Genomic DNA, 15130 nt, shown 5'->3' with positions numbered 1-15130 from the left:
ATAAAGCAGCAGCAGCAGCAGCAGCAGCAGCAGTGCTCTTGTAGATGATTATTAGATGTGCTGGAAGTGCTGCTTGCCTCTGCAGGCTTTCTGTAGTGTCAATCAAGGAGAGTTCTCTAATCTGCTGCTCCTTGTAAATATAAAGAATGTTCAATCAAGCACAAAGAGCATTGAAAAAGAAAATATATTAAGTAGCGAGGCTCGACACAGCAGCCATTCATGCCATTGACTCTTCTTTGCCTCTTCCTGTTAGGAATGAAACTCTTCCTTTGTCTCGTGACACAGTTGAAGCAAATTAACAATGGGGATAAAATGAATTGTGTTGCTCTCTTAGAATAACTCACAATGATCTGGTTAAGATTGGGTATTAATTGTGCCAATCTTGCATCAGTAATCACTGTCTTCCTAATGTGGCACTTTGGAGAATTGCACCAGGTACTTTTTTCTGTGCACAGAGTAAACACTCCACTTATTACCTGATTATTACCAGTGGTGGTCCTATCCCCACATTACTCCACCCCCCACCCCCTTCTTATTTAAAACAAATATATTGAATGGTTATTTGTTTATATGTGCCCTGCGATTGGCTGGCAACCAGTTCAGGGTGTATCCCGCCTCCTTCCGATAATAGCTGGGATAGGCTCCAGCACTCCCGCGACCCTTGTGAGGAGAAGCGGCTCAGAAATTGGATGGATATTGAATTACTGTGTTGCCGGTGACACGTAACACATTTTTTGTGCCTTTATGACATCACTAGCAGAGTAAGGCATTACTCCTTAAACGATAATAATGAGATTACAGTTACTTTTAAGTTCTACTGGGCGTTACTGCATTGCATCAGTGGTGTGACATATTCCAACATAAATTTAACAAATACAGACGGTGGCCAGCATCTAATGGAACAAGACATCTAAGTTTAGATAGACTTACAGCCTTTGTTTTTTTTTTTTTTTAGAAACAAATAATAAAACACACTATACAATGGAAAACTGTAGATTATGAAACAAAAGCAAAATATATAGAAACAGAGCTCTGAGGCATTCTGAGAGGTCATGTTCTCCTGTATGTGGGAGTGACGTCAAGTATGCGTATCTCTCGGTTATTCAGTTACTGTTGTTTGTGTAATTTTTTTTTTTAATAATAATTTTTAAAAAAAGCAGTCAGTCAACAATGGAGGAAGGGGAGAGGCTTGCATTAGCAAGGTGTCACTATTTTGAGTTTGTCTTAGCTAAAGATGAACTCAATCAGCTTAATTGTACGCTGAAGAGTAAAGTGTTATATAGCTTCAAAAACATTACGTCAGTTTTGAAGAAATGTTTTAAGTTGCACGTTTACGTTCAAGTTTACAGAGAAAGTCCCACCCGTAGATGTGAACAATAGGTAGTTACGACATGTCCGTTTGAGCTGCATGCCTACAACGATTCAAAGCTAGTGGGGGCAAAAGTATCTTGCGCATTGCATTTCTGGACGATACAGGAATAATAATAAACTGGAGTACTTTTTCTGGTAAACTTTTAGGAAGCCTACACACTAACACAAACATTTTTAAAGACTAACTAACTGTAACCTTGATGAAATGTCACTAAATTTGAACCGAAACACTTACTAAATGTCACATCTTGCGGACGTCGATTGTGAATCCATAATGACAATGGTGGTTAGCTTGTGATTTTGATTAACCAGTCAGCAAAGCTAGAACATATGCATGCAGGCATAAGACTCTCAGTCACTATCTGCACTCACCATAGCCCCTGTACCAAATACAGAGATGTCCGAACAACAAAGATGCCATACTCTTCTTGACACCGATAACCTCTCACTTCAATGTTTATTGGCAAATTTCTCAAAGACCCCTGATAATGTCTTCACAAGGGGTGCAAATTCCTCAAACAAATGGCAATAATTTTCATGTCATGATGCCAATGGAAAACCATTTCCTGTAGCATTGTGTAAACGCTGCCCAGATTGCACATACAAAGAACAACAGCCCCTGCTTATTACTGTTCTAAAATATTAGATATTGATTTATGAATACGTTCTTTTCAATCAAAGCTTTAGCACTGACCATCGGCACCAAATATTTTCTCCTCCAGTGAACTATATATCCCACTGTTAGGCTGAACTTCTGAATTGCTGGGTGCGAAATTATAAATACTATTTTACCGTTGAAAGAATGTATACCATGGGGACACACTTGCCTTGTTTTTTTGTTTGTTTGTTTGTTTGTTTTTATTGTTAGGCTGTTACAGCCTATATTGTTAATTACAGGTCTGTCAGATAACTTACTCTCTCACAAATATTGTTTTGAATGGGTATCAATTACAGTGGGCTACAATCAGTATTTAGGCTACACTTGACAATGTCACAATTATTGCGTGGGTTACAAATACTAAAAGCATGATAACAGATTCTCTGAGGCCCTCATTGTTAGGAAGGTCAGTGCCAGTCTCACATTTTCATCCTGCTACATTGTCTTCTTTCTACTCTGTCTCAGTCAGCATCAATTTCCCAGGTTTGTGTGTGCTATGGACTGTGTAGAAAAGAAACCTTCCAACTCTATATCCACAGGGCGGCCTGCCAGAGCTGCTTTAGTCTCAGTGCTGCAATTACAGCCGCGAACTCCATCTGGCGTTGCTTGAAATTACTTGACGCCAATGCATTATTCACACTTGCACATATGGGTGTTTATTTGATTTCGGCACTTTCGATTTTCGGTTTTCTCAAAAATAAAATTTCACAAAAACTATATATACCTACCTTACCTTAATTGTCATCTTTCTGTGAGTCAGAATCTGTTCATGTCCATATATATTTATTGATTTAAGATTTTTTTTTTAAGTTTGGTCTTTTTGTCAGAGAGCATAGAGAAATATCATTACCGCCACAATGGCATGTTGATTAAAAATTGATTAATCTTGTGATGGTAATGACTATGCTATACTGTGCTATGCTGGTAGAGTTATCTTAAATTTTTCTTTTAGCTAACTAGTCCTGTACAACATTTTGTATGATTATCAAGTTTTTACAGGACAATCTTTAAACATATTAACACTACAAGTTGTTTGGTAATGACATGCAATAAAAATATCATGTGACTTACAAATGAGGAAGAAACTTACTCTTCCAGTTATCAAAATGTCTGGCGTTTCTCTGCCCTAGCATGTGCTTGAGTGACAAGACAAAATGAGACAGGAAATTAAACCTGATTGATCTGAAAATGGTCAACGTGGCGGTAATGACAGCAACTTTAAGGGACAGACAGATTTAACTAAAAATAAAAGAGAATTTGAAATGCTTTGTATATATGATGAGAAATGATTAATGCTATTATATTTTAAGGAATTTATGGTAAAAGTTACACCATTTTAGCATTTTTTTAGTAGAAAGAGCTTCATATATCCAAACCCTGTGCTAGGGACAGAGTGAAAACTGTAAAATAACACCATATGTCAAAATGTACTAATATTAACATGACATTTTAGACACTTATAATTAGGCACGCCCACTACTGATTATTGAAAAAAATCAATTTCAATATATTTTTTTTCTTTACATTTTACATCAAGGACACAAAAAGGCCCGTAATCAAATAAACACCCATATGCACCACAATTTGTAATTCTTTGAGACGCCAGCATTGGGTCTTTCTGTGGCAATGGATGCTGTTTGATTGACATGAGGTAAATCCCTTGGAAGGAATGTGTTGAGAGGACTCTTGAGGAATGTACCACAGGTTTCTCCTAGCATACAGATGTGAATTCAGAAACTTTGCAAGTGACTTCTGGGTAATTCCTATAGTTAAAATGAGAAATGCATCATTTCGACAATTATACATGATTAGTATAAGACGCCTTTGTTATACAATGCTATTATTACGTTTTAGCCATGAGAATTTAACTGGCTAGAAGACACTCCAAAACATGGGGATACACTACTATTAAATAGTGCCATCTAGTGGTGATACGCGGTTTTACATGTATGATGTTTTAGCAACATACTGTACACAGCAATTATCACATCCCTTGTCTTTATTTTCCAGCCTGTAGTGAGCCATGTATTTTACATTTCAAAAAAAATATCTCATGGCCCGGCGGCCGACTGATTAGAATCTCTGCCTCACAGTTCTGAGGACCGGGGTTCAATCCCCGGCCCCGCCTGTGTGGAGTTTGCATGTTCTCCCCGTGCCTGCGTGGATTTTCTCCGGGCACTCCGGTTTCCTCCCACATCCCAAAAACATGCATCGTAGGTTGATTGAAGACTCTAAATTGCCCGTAGGTGTGAATGTGACTGCGAATGGTTGTTTGTTTGTATGTGCCGACCAGTTCAGGGTGTACCCCGCCTCCTGCCCGAAGACAGCTGGGATCGGCTCCAGCACTGCCGTGACCCTTGTGAGGATAAGCGGTAAAGAAAATGGATGGATGGATCTCATGGCCCACCAACAAACAAAAATGTCACAAAAAGTATATTCTGTACACACACAGTGGAAGAGCATTTCGTTCAGCCTGTCATTATACGTCGCTGCCATAGATTTATGAACAACGATAATTTGTTGTAAATGGAGGATTTTTGGACCAATTAAATAAAATTGGATAATTTCCCGCGGCACACTTGATGATCTCTCATAGCACACTAATTACTATGGCACACTGGTTGGTAACCACTGCATTAGTTTACTCGTCTGGAACTGGCGATTTTTGATCTGTGTTCTATTTGCATTTAATCATGGACACACTTCTCATCAGCCCACATGTTTACTGTCTTTCACAGACATTAATGAGTGTATGGAAGAGAGCCATGACTGCATGCCCGAATATGAGTGCGTAAACACAGAAGGCTCGTTCAAGTGCAACCTCAAACCTCGCTGCCCTGTTGGATTTGAACACGACGCACAAGGCCACTGTATAGGTAGGAGCAATCCTTCTTATTGACTTTTTGGTTAAGCTTTGTTGACTCAAATGCAAGGTAGGAGCTCAAATATAATTTTGTTAACCCAGACTGATACTAGAAAGTCATAGATGGTTGATTGACTGGACATTGAATTGACTTCGCCTCTGAGAGTCATTCACAAACAATGACACACAAAGACCAGGAAATTCTTTAAGTAAAAGGCCATAAATGTTCCTCCTGCCATTTTCACAAGGAATCCATTTGCTGTGACATTCCTCACCAGTGGAGAAAGGAAATAAAATACAGGAGATTGTTTTTGTATCTAAAATACCCACCTCATCTGACTGAACACCTTTAGTAACTACAATGTCGTTTTTTTTGGTTTGTTTGTTTTTTTATGCACTGTAGAGTTTTATGCCATTCTACAGGTATATGAAACAGTAGGTGGACACAAACATTTTAGTGTTTAGACCCAAATGACTGGAAGACAGAGAAGAGGTGCTCCACACAAGATGTGACAATGACAACTTTTGAATTAGAAATGTATTATACTCAAAGGTGTCCCTCAAAGGGGAATTTCAACACCGTTTATGTGTTTGCACTTGCACACCACACACAGAACCAAATCACACACATGCAGGCATTCGAGGAGAGATTCATAGTCAAAGAGGTGCATCGAGAGTACTGCACCACTTGAGCTGGGGTGGTGGGGACTACGCCTTGTTTAATGCCGCCTCGACAGCAGCTGCAAGCAGACGAGCATCTCTCCAACAACTGGTTACCATTTTCACATTTCTGTCCATAGTGGGGCTCGAAGCCATATCCTGCTACTCCAAAAGCCAAGTCTTTACAGACTGCCACCCCAATGAACAACTCTTCAAAAAAAAACTTTCATTAGGATTTGTTTGACTAAATTAAATGAATCAATAAATCAATCAATCAAATTTGAACTTGCACAGATCCAGTTTGTTGACATTTTCTGGTTTCAGCACGTACCGAGCACTAAAATATCTGTGTACATTACTATTGCATCTAGAACTGTGGTGTGATGAGTCAATCACACCCATCCTTTAACCATCCTTCTTACTGACACGGCGATAAATATGTCAAGTCATTTCATCATTGTCGATTGTCTGTTTAATAGGCACCGATAGAGATAGTGTGATAGTCTTGCAGCCTCAGAAAAAAGGCGTGTCGCAGGCATCCTCGTTTTGCAGGAGTAATTGATGGGAGCTCTGTCCAAGTTATTGTACCATTAGAGAATGATAACATATATAGTATTGTTGAGTGTTTTCAGTCATGGTGCTAATATCATTCTTGTTTTCCTTTTAGTATGGACGTGTGTTCCTCAACTAATTTGGCTAAAAATAAGCATTACATTTGGCGTCTATTTAAGTATTTTACAGCAGTTTGTGCTTTAGCATGTATGCGTGCCTGTTTTTCTTTTTTCTTTGTTTTTTTTTTTGGGGGGGGGGGGGGGGGGTTTGTTTCACTTAGAGTTACTGATGGTTCATCCACCTGGCTTTCATGCAGGAAGCGTGGGATTTGTTGCCACTTGTGCTAATGCCATGATTCACTGATGACCAGTTCAGGGTGACGTCTGCATTTCACCCGAAGTCAGCTGGGATAGGCTCCAGCTGCCTATGACCGTGAACAGGATATGTTGTATAAAAAATGGATGGATGATTGATTGTCTTGTTTATAAACTAATGAGTTTGTTGAAAAGAATGTGTCATACCTAGCAAAGGGTCAACCTACCTCCTCACTAAGATATCATAAGTCGTCTTGCTCTGAATTGCTTTGACTTATACTTATATGTATGTTAAACATATGTAATTATTGCGTTGTAGAAAATACCAGAGATAAGGGATTTGAGTCAGTCTTATGTCACCAATTTTAGGACTTGAGACTTGATTGGCTAAAAATTATGGAACACTCGACTTTTACTCGGACTACATGACTTGATAAGTCTTGCCTGTTTACTTCTGAAAATCTGCATTTTCAGGGTCGTGTGCCATTTGTTTTGTTTTTGAAAGAAAACATATATTTTGTCAAGTGGGATTCAAGAATTAGTCACTGATGGTGTAGTGGTACACTCGTCTGACTTTGGTGCAGGCAGCGTGGGTTCGGTTCCCACTCAGTGACGTTGTGAATGTGAGTGCGAATGGTTGTCCGTGTCTATATGTACCCTGCGACTGACTGGCGACCAGTTCAGGGTGTAGTCCGCCTTTCGCCCGAAGTCAGCTGGGATAGGCTCCAGCGTCCCGCGACCCTAACCAGGATAAGCGGTGTTGAAAATGGATGGATGGATGGATTCAAGAATTATGTTTTTGATCAAATCGAGAATAATGAAATGACAGCATGGAAGATTTGCAACTCAAGAATTAAGGGACAACACCTATGACATCAAACCTCCTCTGTCACTTTAAAACCCACTAAACTGGAAAGCTACATTAACTTTATAGTTAAATTCACAAAAATAGGCAATAGCTAGTCATTACCCCCACCTCTAAAAAAAATACCCTGTCTTGTTTGTTTTTGATATGTGAAAAGTAAGTGCCCTAAACATGTGAACAATGTTGCTTATTCCAATAATAAGTCATAAAAAGAGATCAAACTATGTCGAATGACTATTGGAGCAAAATCGCCGTTTGAATGGCATGAACATGTAAGTCTAGTCATGCGCGGCCTTTGCCAGCAGGTGACTCCCAGCCCTTGATGACGGCATGGTGTGTCACACAGGTGAATGAGTTGCAGGCTGCAGGGACACAGGGGTTAAATGCCACACAGGCAGGAGATCTGAGAGGCTGCTGTTGGGGGCTGCAGAGGGGGGCGGATAAAAGGCAATCCTGTGTCCTACCCGAGTACAAACTGATGCTGTGGAATTAGCCCCCAGGGGCAGGAACTGGGGCAAGTTGAGGCAGCCAACGCCACTGTAAAAGAAGTTGAAGAAATGTTCTGAAAAATGGAGAAAATCTGACACGCTGTTGATGTCTCCAAAGCATTGCAACTGTGTGATGTGTTTGCCTTTGTATCTGAATGTGGTTCAAGTGATGTCCCGCTGCTTCCGTGCCCCTGTCTGCTCACTTCTATCTTCTTCGTGTCTTTCTGCACTAGACACTGATGAGTGTTACACTGAGCCATGTAGTTCAGGCTTTAACTGCATCAACACAGTGGGGTCCTACGTGTGCCGGAGGAAGCTTGAAATGCAGCCGTGGCTATCACACCAGTCCGGATGGAACCGGTTGTATTGGTAAGATTTGGCATTGAAGCGTTATTTTAATAGTTCACATCCAAATGAATTAACGCCATTAAAAACAGTAGCCATTTTTGGGCACGGAACTACAAAATATTTGGTAACTGAATATGTCAAGGCGGAAATGTTAACCCTTTAGGAGAAAATAGTCATGATCAGCACTGTGAGAATAATGAGATACACTTGAATGAAAACTGGCATGCAAGGAGACAGTTCAAATACACCTGATGGCAAGATATACACACATGAACAGGCAGTTATCATCTGCCTCATGCAACTGCCCCCCCCCCCCCCCCCCCCAAACGCAGACACCTTGCTTTGTCTCACAGCAAAGTGATAATACATTATCAGAGCGAGAGGAAAATTGTCTACTTTCATATCCTCGGATTAAAAACACAATAATATAGGAGATTATACTTAACATAGAATACAATTTATATGTGCAAAGGCATATGTTTTGACTTAATACAGATTAATACTGTATTAAGTCAAAACAGAGTCACACACTCACATTCAGTATAAAGCGGTACACGTGTGATGGATTGTGAATGATAATAATTAAAAGGTTTCACTGAAATACAAAGAAGTATATTTTCATGCTGGTATATCATTATTGTTAATATTGCCTAAGAAAATATAATGATTACAAATGTTTGAAAAACTATTAAGGTAAAAAAAAAAAAAAAAAAGGCTTGTAATGGACTACAATATCTTTGGGGTGTTTCAAGTATTTCGGTGAGTGCCCTAAAGTAATAATTATCAAAAACCAGATGACTGTCACCTGAAAACTATTATAGACAACTGTAAACTATACTTGATAGAGCCGTATTTGCCAATGAGACATTTGATAGCATATTGTTTGTCAAAAAAAGTAGCACTGTTGTTCAGTCCCCCCTAAAAATCTTGCCTGAATATTTGAAGAATTATAATGTAATTGTGGAAGTTGAATTGGACGACGAAATGTGAAAAGTGGTGGCTACAGCTGACAGATCTTTATCTATTACCATTCAAAGCCAAAAGGATTCCCTCTTTGAAAAAAGAAAACAATGAAAATAACACTGAGTTTAAAATTGGGCTAAATGGTCCACTGACAAGGAACGTGAACCTACCAGTCGGACCATTCAACTCAGCATTTGAGCAAAGAAATGGAAGTACAGGTACTTAATTGACCTTTAAACTCAGTTATTGCTGCCCTCTTCGCTCAGATATCGTTAAAGGAGACGTGTTCTGCATTTCCATCCATCCATTTTCCGTACCGCTTCTCCTCACTAGGATTGCGGACGTGCTGGAGCCTATCCCAGCTATCTTGGGGCGAGAGGCGGGGTGCACCCTGAACCGGTCGCCAGCCAATCGCAGGGCACATATAAACAAACAACCATTCGCAAACACATACACACCTACGGGTAATTTAGAAGTCTTCAATCAACCTATCATGCATGTTTTTGGGATGGGGAGAACATGCAAACTCCACACAAGAAAGGCCGGGATTTGAACCCGGGTCCCCAGAACTGTGAGGCAGGTGTGCTAGCCAGTTGACCACCGTGCCGCCTGTTATGCATTTCCTTTTCACAATTTAAAACAGGTGTTTTAACAACTGGTCTGACTTCATCAAGATTTATTGCCTATTATTTGTCTTCCTGAAATTAGCCGATTTAAGAGGGCGGCCCTGTCTCAAGCAAGCGAACCCTCATCCTGCCCCACACACTTCTGGGCCAATGGCGACTACAGATATCCCGACCATGATGAATAGGCCGGAGATAGCGGCAGCTGCACTTAGGGCCAGAATCTAAAAAAGCGAGCGCGCATGAACCCCTACAGGAAAGCATGGATGCTATTTTCCTTCATGGAGACTGCTGTAATAGCTGTTTAATAGAGAAGCCCCTCTCTTGAATGCCCCCGTGTGTCTTGTAGACTGTGGATGAGTGCCAGAGCGGTGCCCATCGATGTGGAGAAGGACAGCTGTGCCACAACCTTCCTGGGTCCTATCGCTGTGAATGTCAGAGTGGTTATCAGTACGACTCCTTCAGGCGCATGTGTGTTGGTATGTTGGACACGAGTTCTAGTTTGAAACTTTAACCCTATTCCCCAGTTGTTCGCTCATCTCATTCCTTTCGTCACACACGCACAAAGACTGCAGCCACTGTTTATTATTTTGCTATGCTGTTTGATCTGCTGCATCCACCACATGGTTGCCTATCAGGCCCACTGCTGCAGAGGAGTCTGTTCTCGCTGTTGCTGCTCACTGTGCTGCCAAAGTGTCCCAAGTATCAGTTGGCTGCTGTTTCCCCTCCTGGTGTCACAGGCTTCGTCACACATATATATCCAGCAAATGCAAAACGGCAATACACCCTGACTGACGTCTTCTTCTTCCCAGATGTAAATGAGTGCTGGCACTACCCAAGCCGTCTGTGTGCCCAGACCTGCGAGAACACTCCGGGCTCCTATCTGTGCACTTGCACCGCGGGCTTCCGCTTATCCAGCGATGGCAATAACTGTGAAGGTGTGTGCATTAATGATTGCTAAAGTGGGCATGTGTGCAAACATTTGTGCATGTTGGTGCATGTCAGCCTTTTTTTGTGTGGGTTTAAGGTGTGCTAACATGTCTGTGTCTGTGTGTGTTTGTGGGCGGGACCTTTCATATTCCTACTCATGATTGACAATGGTGTTAGAGTTGACTGCATCAGGTTTTGACTTCGAGCATGTGCCAATAAAAGCATAATTGGCTTGATAACAACATTACTCCTTGATGTTGGGATAGGAACACTGAAAAGGCTTTGATCAGGTGGATTCTGACAGTAATGAGCTTGAACCTTTCATCTCTAGACGCGAATGAGTGTTTGTCTAGCCCGTGCAGTCAGGAGTGCGCCAACATCTACGGCTCCTACCAGTGCTACTGCAGAAAGGGCTACTACCTGCGGGAGGATGGGCACAGCTGTGAAGGTGCGCCATACTCATCGTCACAAATAAGCATATTTATACCATGCCAGTGTAAGGTCATAATCATTGACATGATCACGGCTTGCCAGATATCGACGAGTGTTCCAAAAGCATCGGCCATCTGTGCACTTATAAGTGTGTGAATGTTCCTGGCAGTTACCAGTGTGCGTGTCCTGAATCTGGTTACACCATGTCTCCAAATGGACGCTCCTGCAAAGGTGAAAACATGCATAGTATGGTGCATGCAGTAATATTTATGCTTAAATAAATCAGTACATACATAATGTTGCTCTTTATTAGCCCATCTTGCGGAATTCATTGCCACGTTTCCTGTGAACCTTGTCTTGTAGATATTGATGAGTGCACCACAGGAGCCCATAATTGCTCTCTAGCTGAGACCTGCTACAACATCCAGGGAGGCTTCCGCTGCCTTTCGCTCAACTGCCCGCCGAACTACCGCAAAGTGTCTGACACGTGAGGATCCTAAAAATCAGGCTGGAACACAAGCCTCGATTCAGTTTACAACTCTATGACGCTCTCTCTCATCTATTCGATGAACATGTGGAATGTTTAAATGTGGCCTTTAATTCATGTTCCGTGTTTTTAAATTGGCAATAAAGGGCTAAATATACACAGACCACCCACAACATTATGGACACTTGGCACAATCAAATTTTACGATATCACCTTTTCTGCCTTTACACGGATGAATTCATGTTCATTTTGGCACGGAGAGAGGTACTAATTACGGATGTTCAATACCACTTTTTTCAGACCAATACCAATACTAGAGCGCATTCACCGATAACAATACCGAGTACCAATGCCACTAGTTCTTTTGATAACATACAATTTCAAAGACCACAGTGACAGATAAATGTGATCAAAGTCCTTTCTTTCTTTCTGGCACACATGATGATTCGCCGTTGTGTCAAACCACTGCAGTCTAGCGCCAAATACTGGTTAAAAGTACTTACTCGATGGTAGATTTATTTTTTTTGCCTTAAGTATTGGCAGCGTTTACAAGTATCCGTACTTGCCACTGCAAACTACAACCGCAAAAAAAAGCATTTTGCTAAATTAATAAAGTACCTCTCTGACAGTGTCAATAAAAACTTGATGATCTTTGTACTCGGAGAATATTTGTTACAGATCTTGTAATATTATATTTTGCAAGTGGTTGTAATTTTGTGGCTTGTCAGTGTACTAAATGATTATTTAACTGCACACTTATATGTAACAATAGTTCTCAATTATTAAAAAAAACATATACTGCTATATCCTACAGTTTCAACATTTTGTGTTTTGGGCAATTATACATGACATTTGGACTTTGGTGTCATTTGTAGGCGCTGTGAGCGGATCAGCTGTCCCAACTACCTGGAGTGCCAAAACTCACCACTGAGAATCACCTACTACTACCTCAGTTTCCAATCAAACATCGTCATCCCAGCCCAGATCTTTCGCATCGGACCGTCGCCCGCCTACTCCGGAGATAACGTCATTGTCAGCATCACGGAGGGAAACGGGGACAACTACTTCAGCACCCGCAAGCTAAATGCCTACACGGGCTCCGTGTACTTACACAGACAGGTTGAGGGCCCGAGAGACTTCCTGATTAATGTGGAGATGAAGCTTTGGAGACAGGGGACCTTCACCACCTTCCATGCCAAGATTTACGTCTTCATCACAGCCAACTCACTGTAACAGTTGGAGCTTCTCTGCAGGCCAACACGGACCTCAAAATACATCAGTGTAATTTCAAAAAAATATCCACCGCAAAATATATCTGTCTAATCTCATAAGCAACCCACGATCTGTGAATAATGTTCTCTGTATCCAGTCTGGAGGGAATAACATCATTGAACATCACAATAATACTCACAAAGATTTTTTTTATACCAAATACAAATCAATATTTCCTACTATTAAATCATTTATCCTTTTAAAGAGAGTCCAACATTAACGCTAAAATAATATCCTGCGGAAGTAAAATATGCATAATGTCGTCAGTATGGAAAGTTTTGCCATTGCTTTAATGATCAACTGCTGCATCAACTTATTAAATAGTTGTTTTGTTTGATAAATACAAGGTGGAGCATAAGAAATGTTTCTGTGCCTTAATGAACACCTCAGACTATTCTTTTATGCTACACTGCTGCCTATGTTTTGAAGTATTTTTGTGACCTCCAAACAGTACATTTCTGTATCCTTGTATTATATATCCTGATGTATGTATGAGAGTGGATGTATTATAATTTTACAATAATTTTATACTAAATACATAAGTCCAAAGTATTAAAGTGAACACCAGTGTAGATGGTTGAGTTCTGAACAAAAAAGTATTTTTAGGATGAAGTATTGAAGGTGTGGGGGTGAGTGTGTTACATGGCAGGCTTGTTGAATTCTGACGTAGTATCTATAGACATTTTTGTATTTTTAATCCAGTTGATCCAGCCATCTATTTTCTGTGTTGTGTATCCTCATTAGGGTCACGGCGAAACTGGAGTCTATCCCGGCTGCCTTTGGACAGGAGGTGGTTCGCTTCACTCAGTGTGCTATTTATACTTTTGCACTGGGCATTGCAGTGAACAATCTAGACAATGCAACACAAGTATATAACATTCTTCGCTCAGTTTTAGATTCTCTTTATTATTGGTTTTGATAGAGTTACACTCCCACCTGCAGGCCGATTATAGTGGATCTTAATTTTAGATCTGGAACTTAATATTAATATTATTTCAAGCTATTTTAGTGTCAGTAAATACACGTCGGAAAGCTATTGGTATCCAATACAAAATCTGTATCAAATATTCTGCCTTTACAAAGATAATAATACTCATTCTTTTAATTATTTTTTCATTTGAAATACTGCTTTGACAGTGTCAATAAAAATTGAGGATTATTATCCTTGTGAGAGCAGAATCTTGGATACAGTTGCCCAAATGTACCTAATGCTTTGGCTTAGAGACTGGATAAAATTATGCACATATCTATCCCCGAGTTGAAATTTAGGAAAGAGTATTGACAGTATCTTTTGAAGGTCTGAAATGCCTCAGACACAAGTTATCAAAAAGGTGAAGCATCCTGGGTACGCTGACTACATTTCTTAGTGTTTTCTGCTACAAGCTAGTGGGTCATCTACCACCCAACACCCACCAAATCCCAGAGTTCGCTGATCTTCCCAGACCTCCTGTAATCATCGGAAAAAGGTGTGTGTGTCCCGGTGACAGCAGTATTGATGCGTGCTCCACATCCAAACAGAGCTGCTTGCCAATTATCTGCTATCGGATGAATTATATCAGCGAAGGTCATTCCAACAAAAGATACTGATTTGTGTCATTTTGGCACTAATTTTAGTTTTGGGAAGCGTAACATCTGCTCAGTTGCAAAGGTAGCACAAAGGGAATCAATGCAACTCCTGACTTTGACACATCCCCCCTGGCATAACTCACACTAATAGCTACGTGTGCGTTACTGAGTGTAGCTTTCAGTGACTGAGATTCTATTGTTGGTATGTAGAATACGTACCCAGTCTTACTTGTGATGACTGACATCTCTTTCCCCTAATTAGCTTTATCTGCTCTCCAAGATTAGGTGGTTCCATGGACAGTGAATTATACATCCTTGACAGGAAGATACATACATCAATTAAGGCTCGAGGACACTGACAGGAAGTTTGGAAATGACCCACAGACATTGAGAGGTACTCGTGACCCATCGAGTGTGTCACAGTACCTACAGCACATCAATAATTACACCACATCAGCATTACAACCAGGGGCGTTCCTAGACCTCCTGGGGGCCCCAGGAAAGGTCGATTGAGCCCCCCTACACCCACACAAAAAATAACCAACCATGAATAAGCAAGGGTATATTTTATGGAATAAATGACTTATGAAATTAATAACAAAAAAAACTACCAACACTGAAAGCAAACTTCACATACATTGTATAAATTGAATAACCGCTAAATGTTGAAACTTTCAGAAAATTCAAGGATATATATATCCCCTAAATGCCCAACGCGTTGTTGTCGCTTAGGGGCTT

The 15130-nt window shown here is 40.6% G+C and overlaps 1 protein-coding gene across 1 annotated transcript in view; it reads left to right on the top strand.

Moving 5' to 3' along the window:
- Positions 1 to 13387, top strand: part of fbln2 (fibulin 2) — a 37074-nt gene extending 23687 nt beyond the window's left edge. Inside the window, 9 exon segments of the mRNA XM_061688760.1 lie at positions 4768 to 4905; positions 8005 to 8087; positions 8089 to 8160; positions 10055 to 10184; positions 10518 to 10643; positions 10967 to 11083; positions 11170 to 11298; positions 11431 to 11554; positions 12430 to 13387. Coding sequence (XP_061544744.1) covers positions 4768 to 4905; positions 8005 to 8087; positions 8089 to 8160; positions 10055 to 10184; positions 10518 to 10643; positions 10967 to 11083; positions 11170 to 11298; positions 11431 to 11554; positions 12430 to 12787 — 1277 coding nt within the window. The 3' untranslated portion in view covers positions 12788 to 13387.
- The last annotated feature ends 1743 nt before the right edge of the window (positions 13388 to 15130 follow it).

This window comes from Phycodurus eques, chromosome 1, assembly GCF_024500275.1.
Source record: "Phycodurus eques isolate BA_2022a chromosome 1, UOR_Pequ_1.1, whole genome shotgun sequence".
NCBI classification, from domain to species: Eukaryota; Metazoa; Chordata; class Actinopteri; order Syngnathiformes; family Syngnathidae; genus Phycodurus; species Phycodurus eques.
Note: the sequence above shows the minus strand (reverse complement) of the source record. Positions and strands in the feature narration are given on the sequence as shown.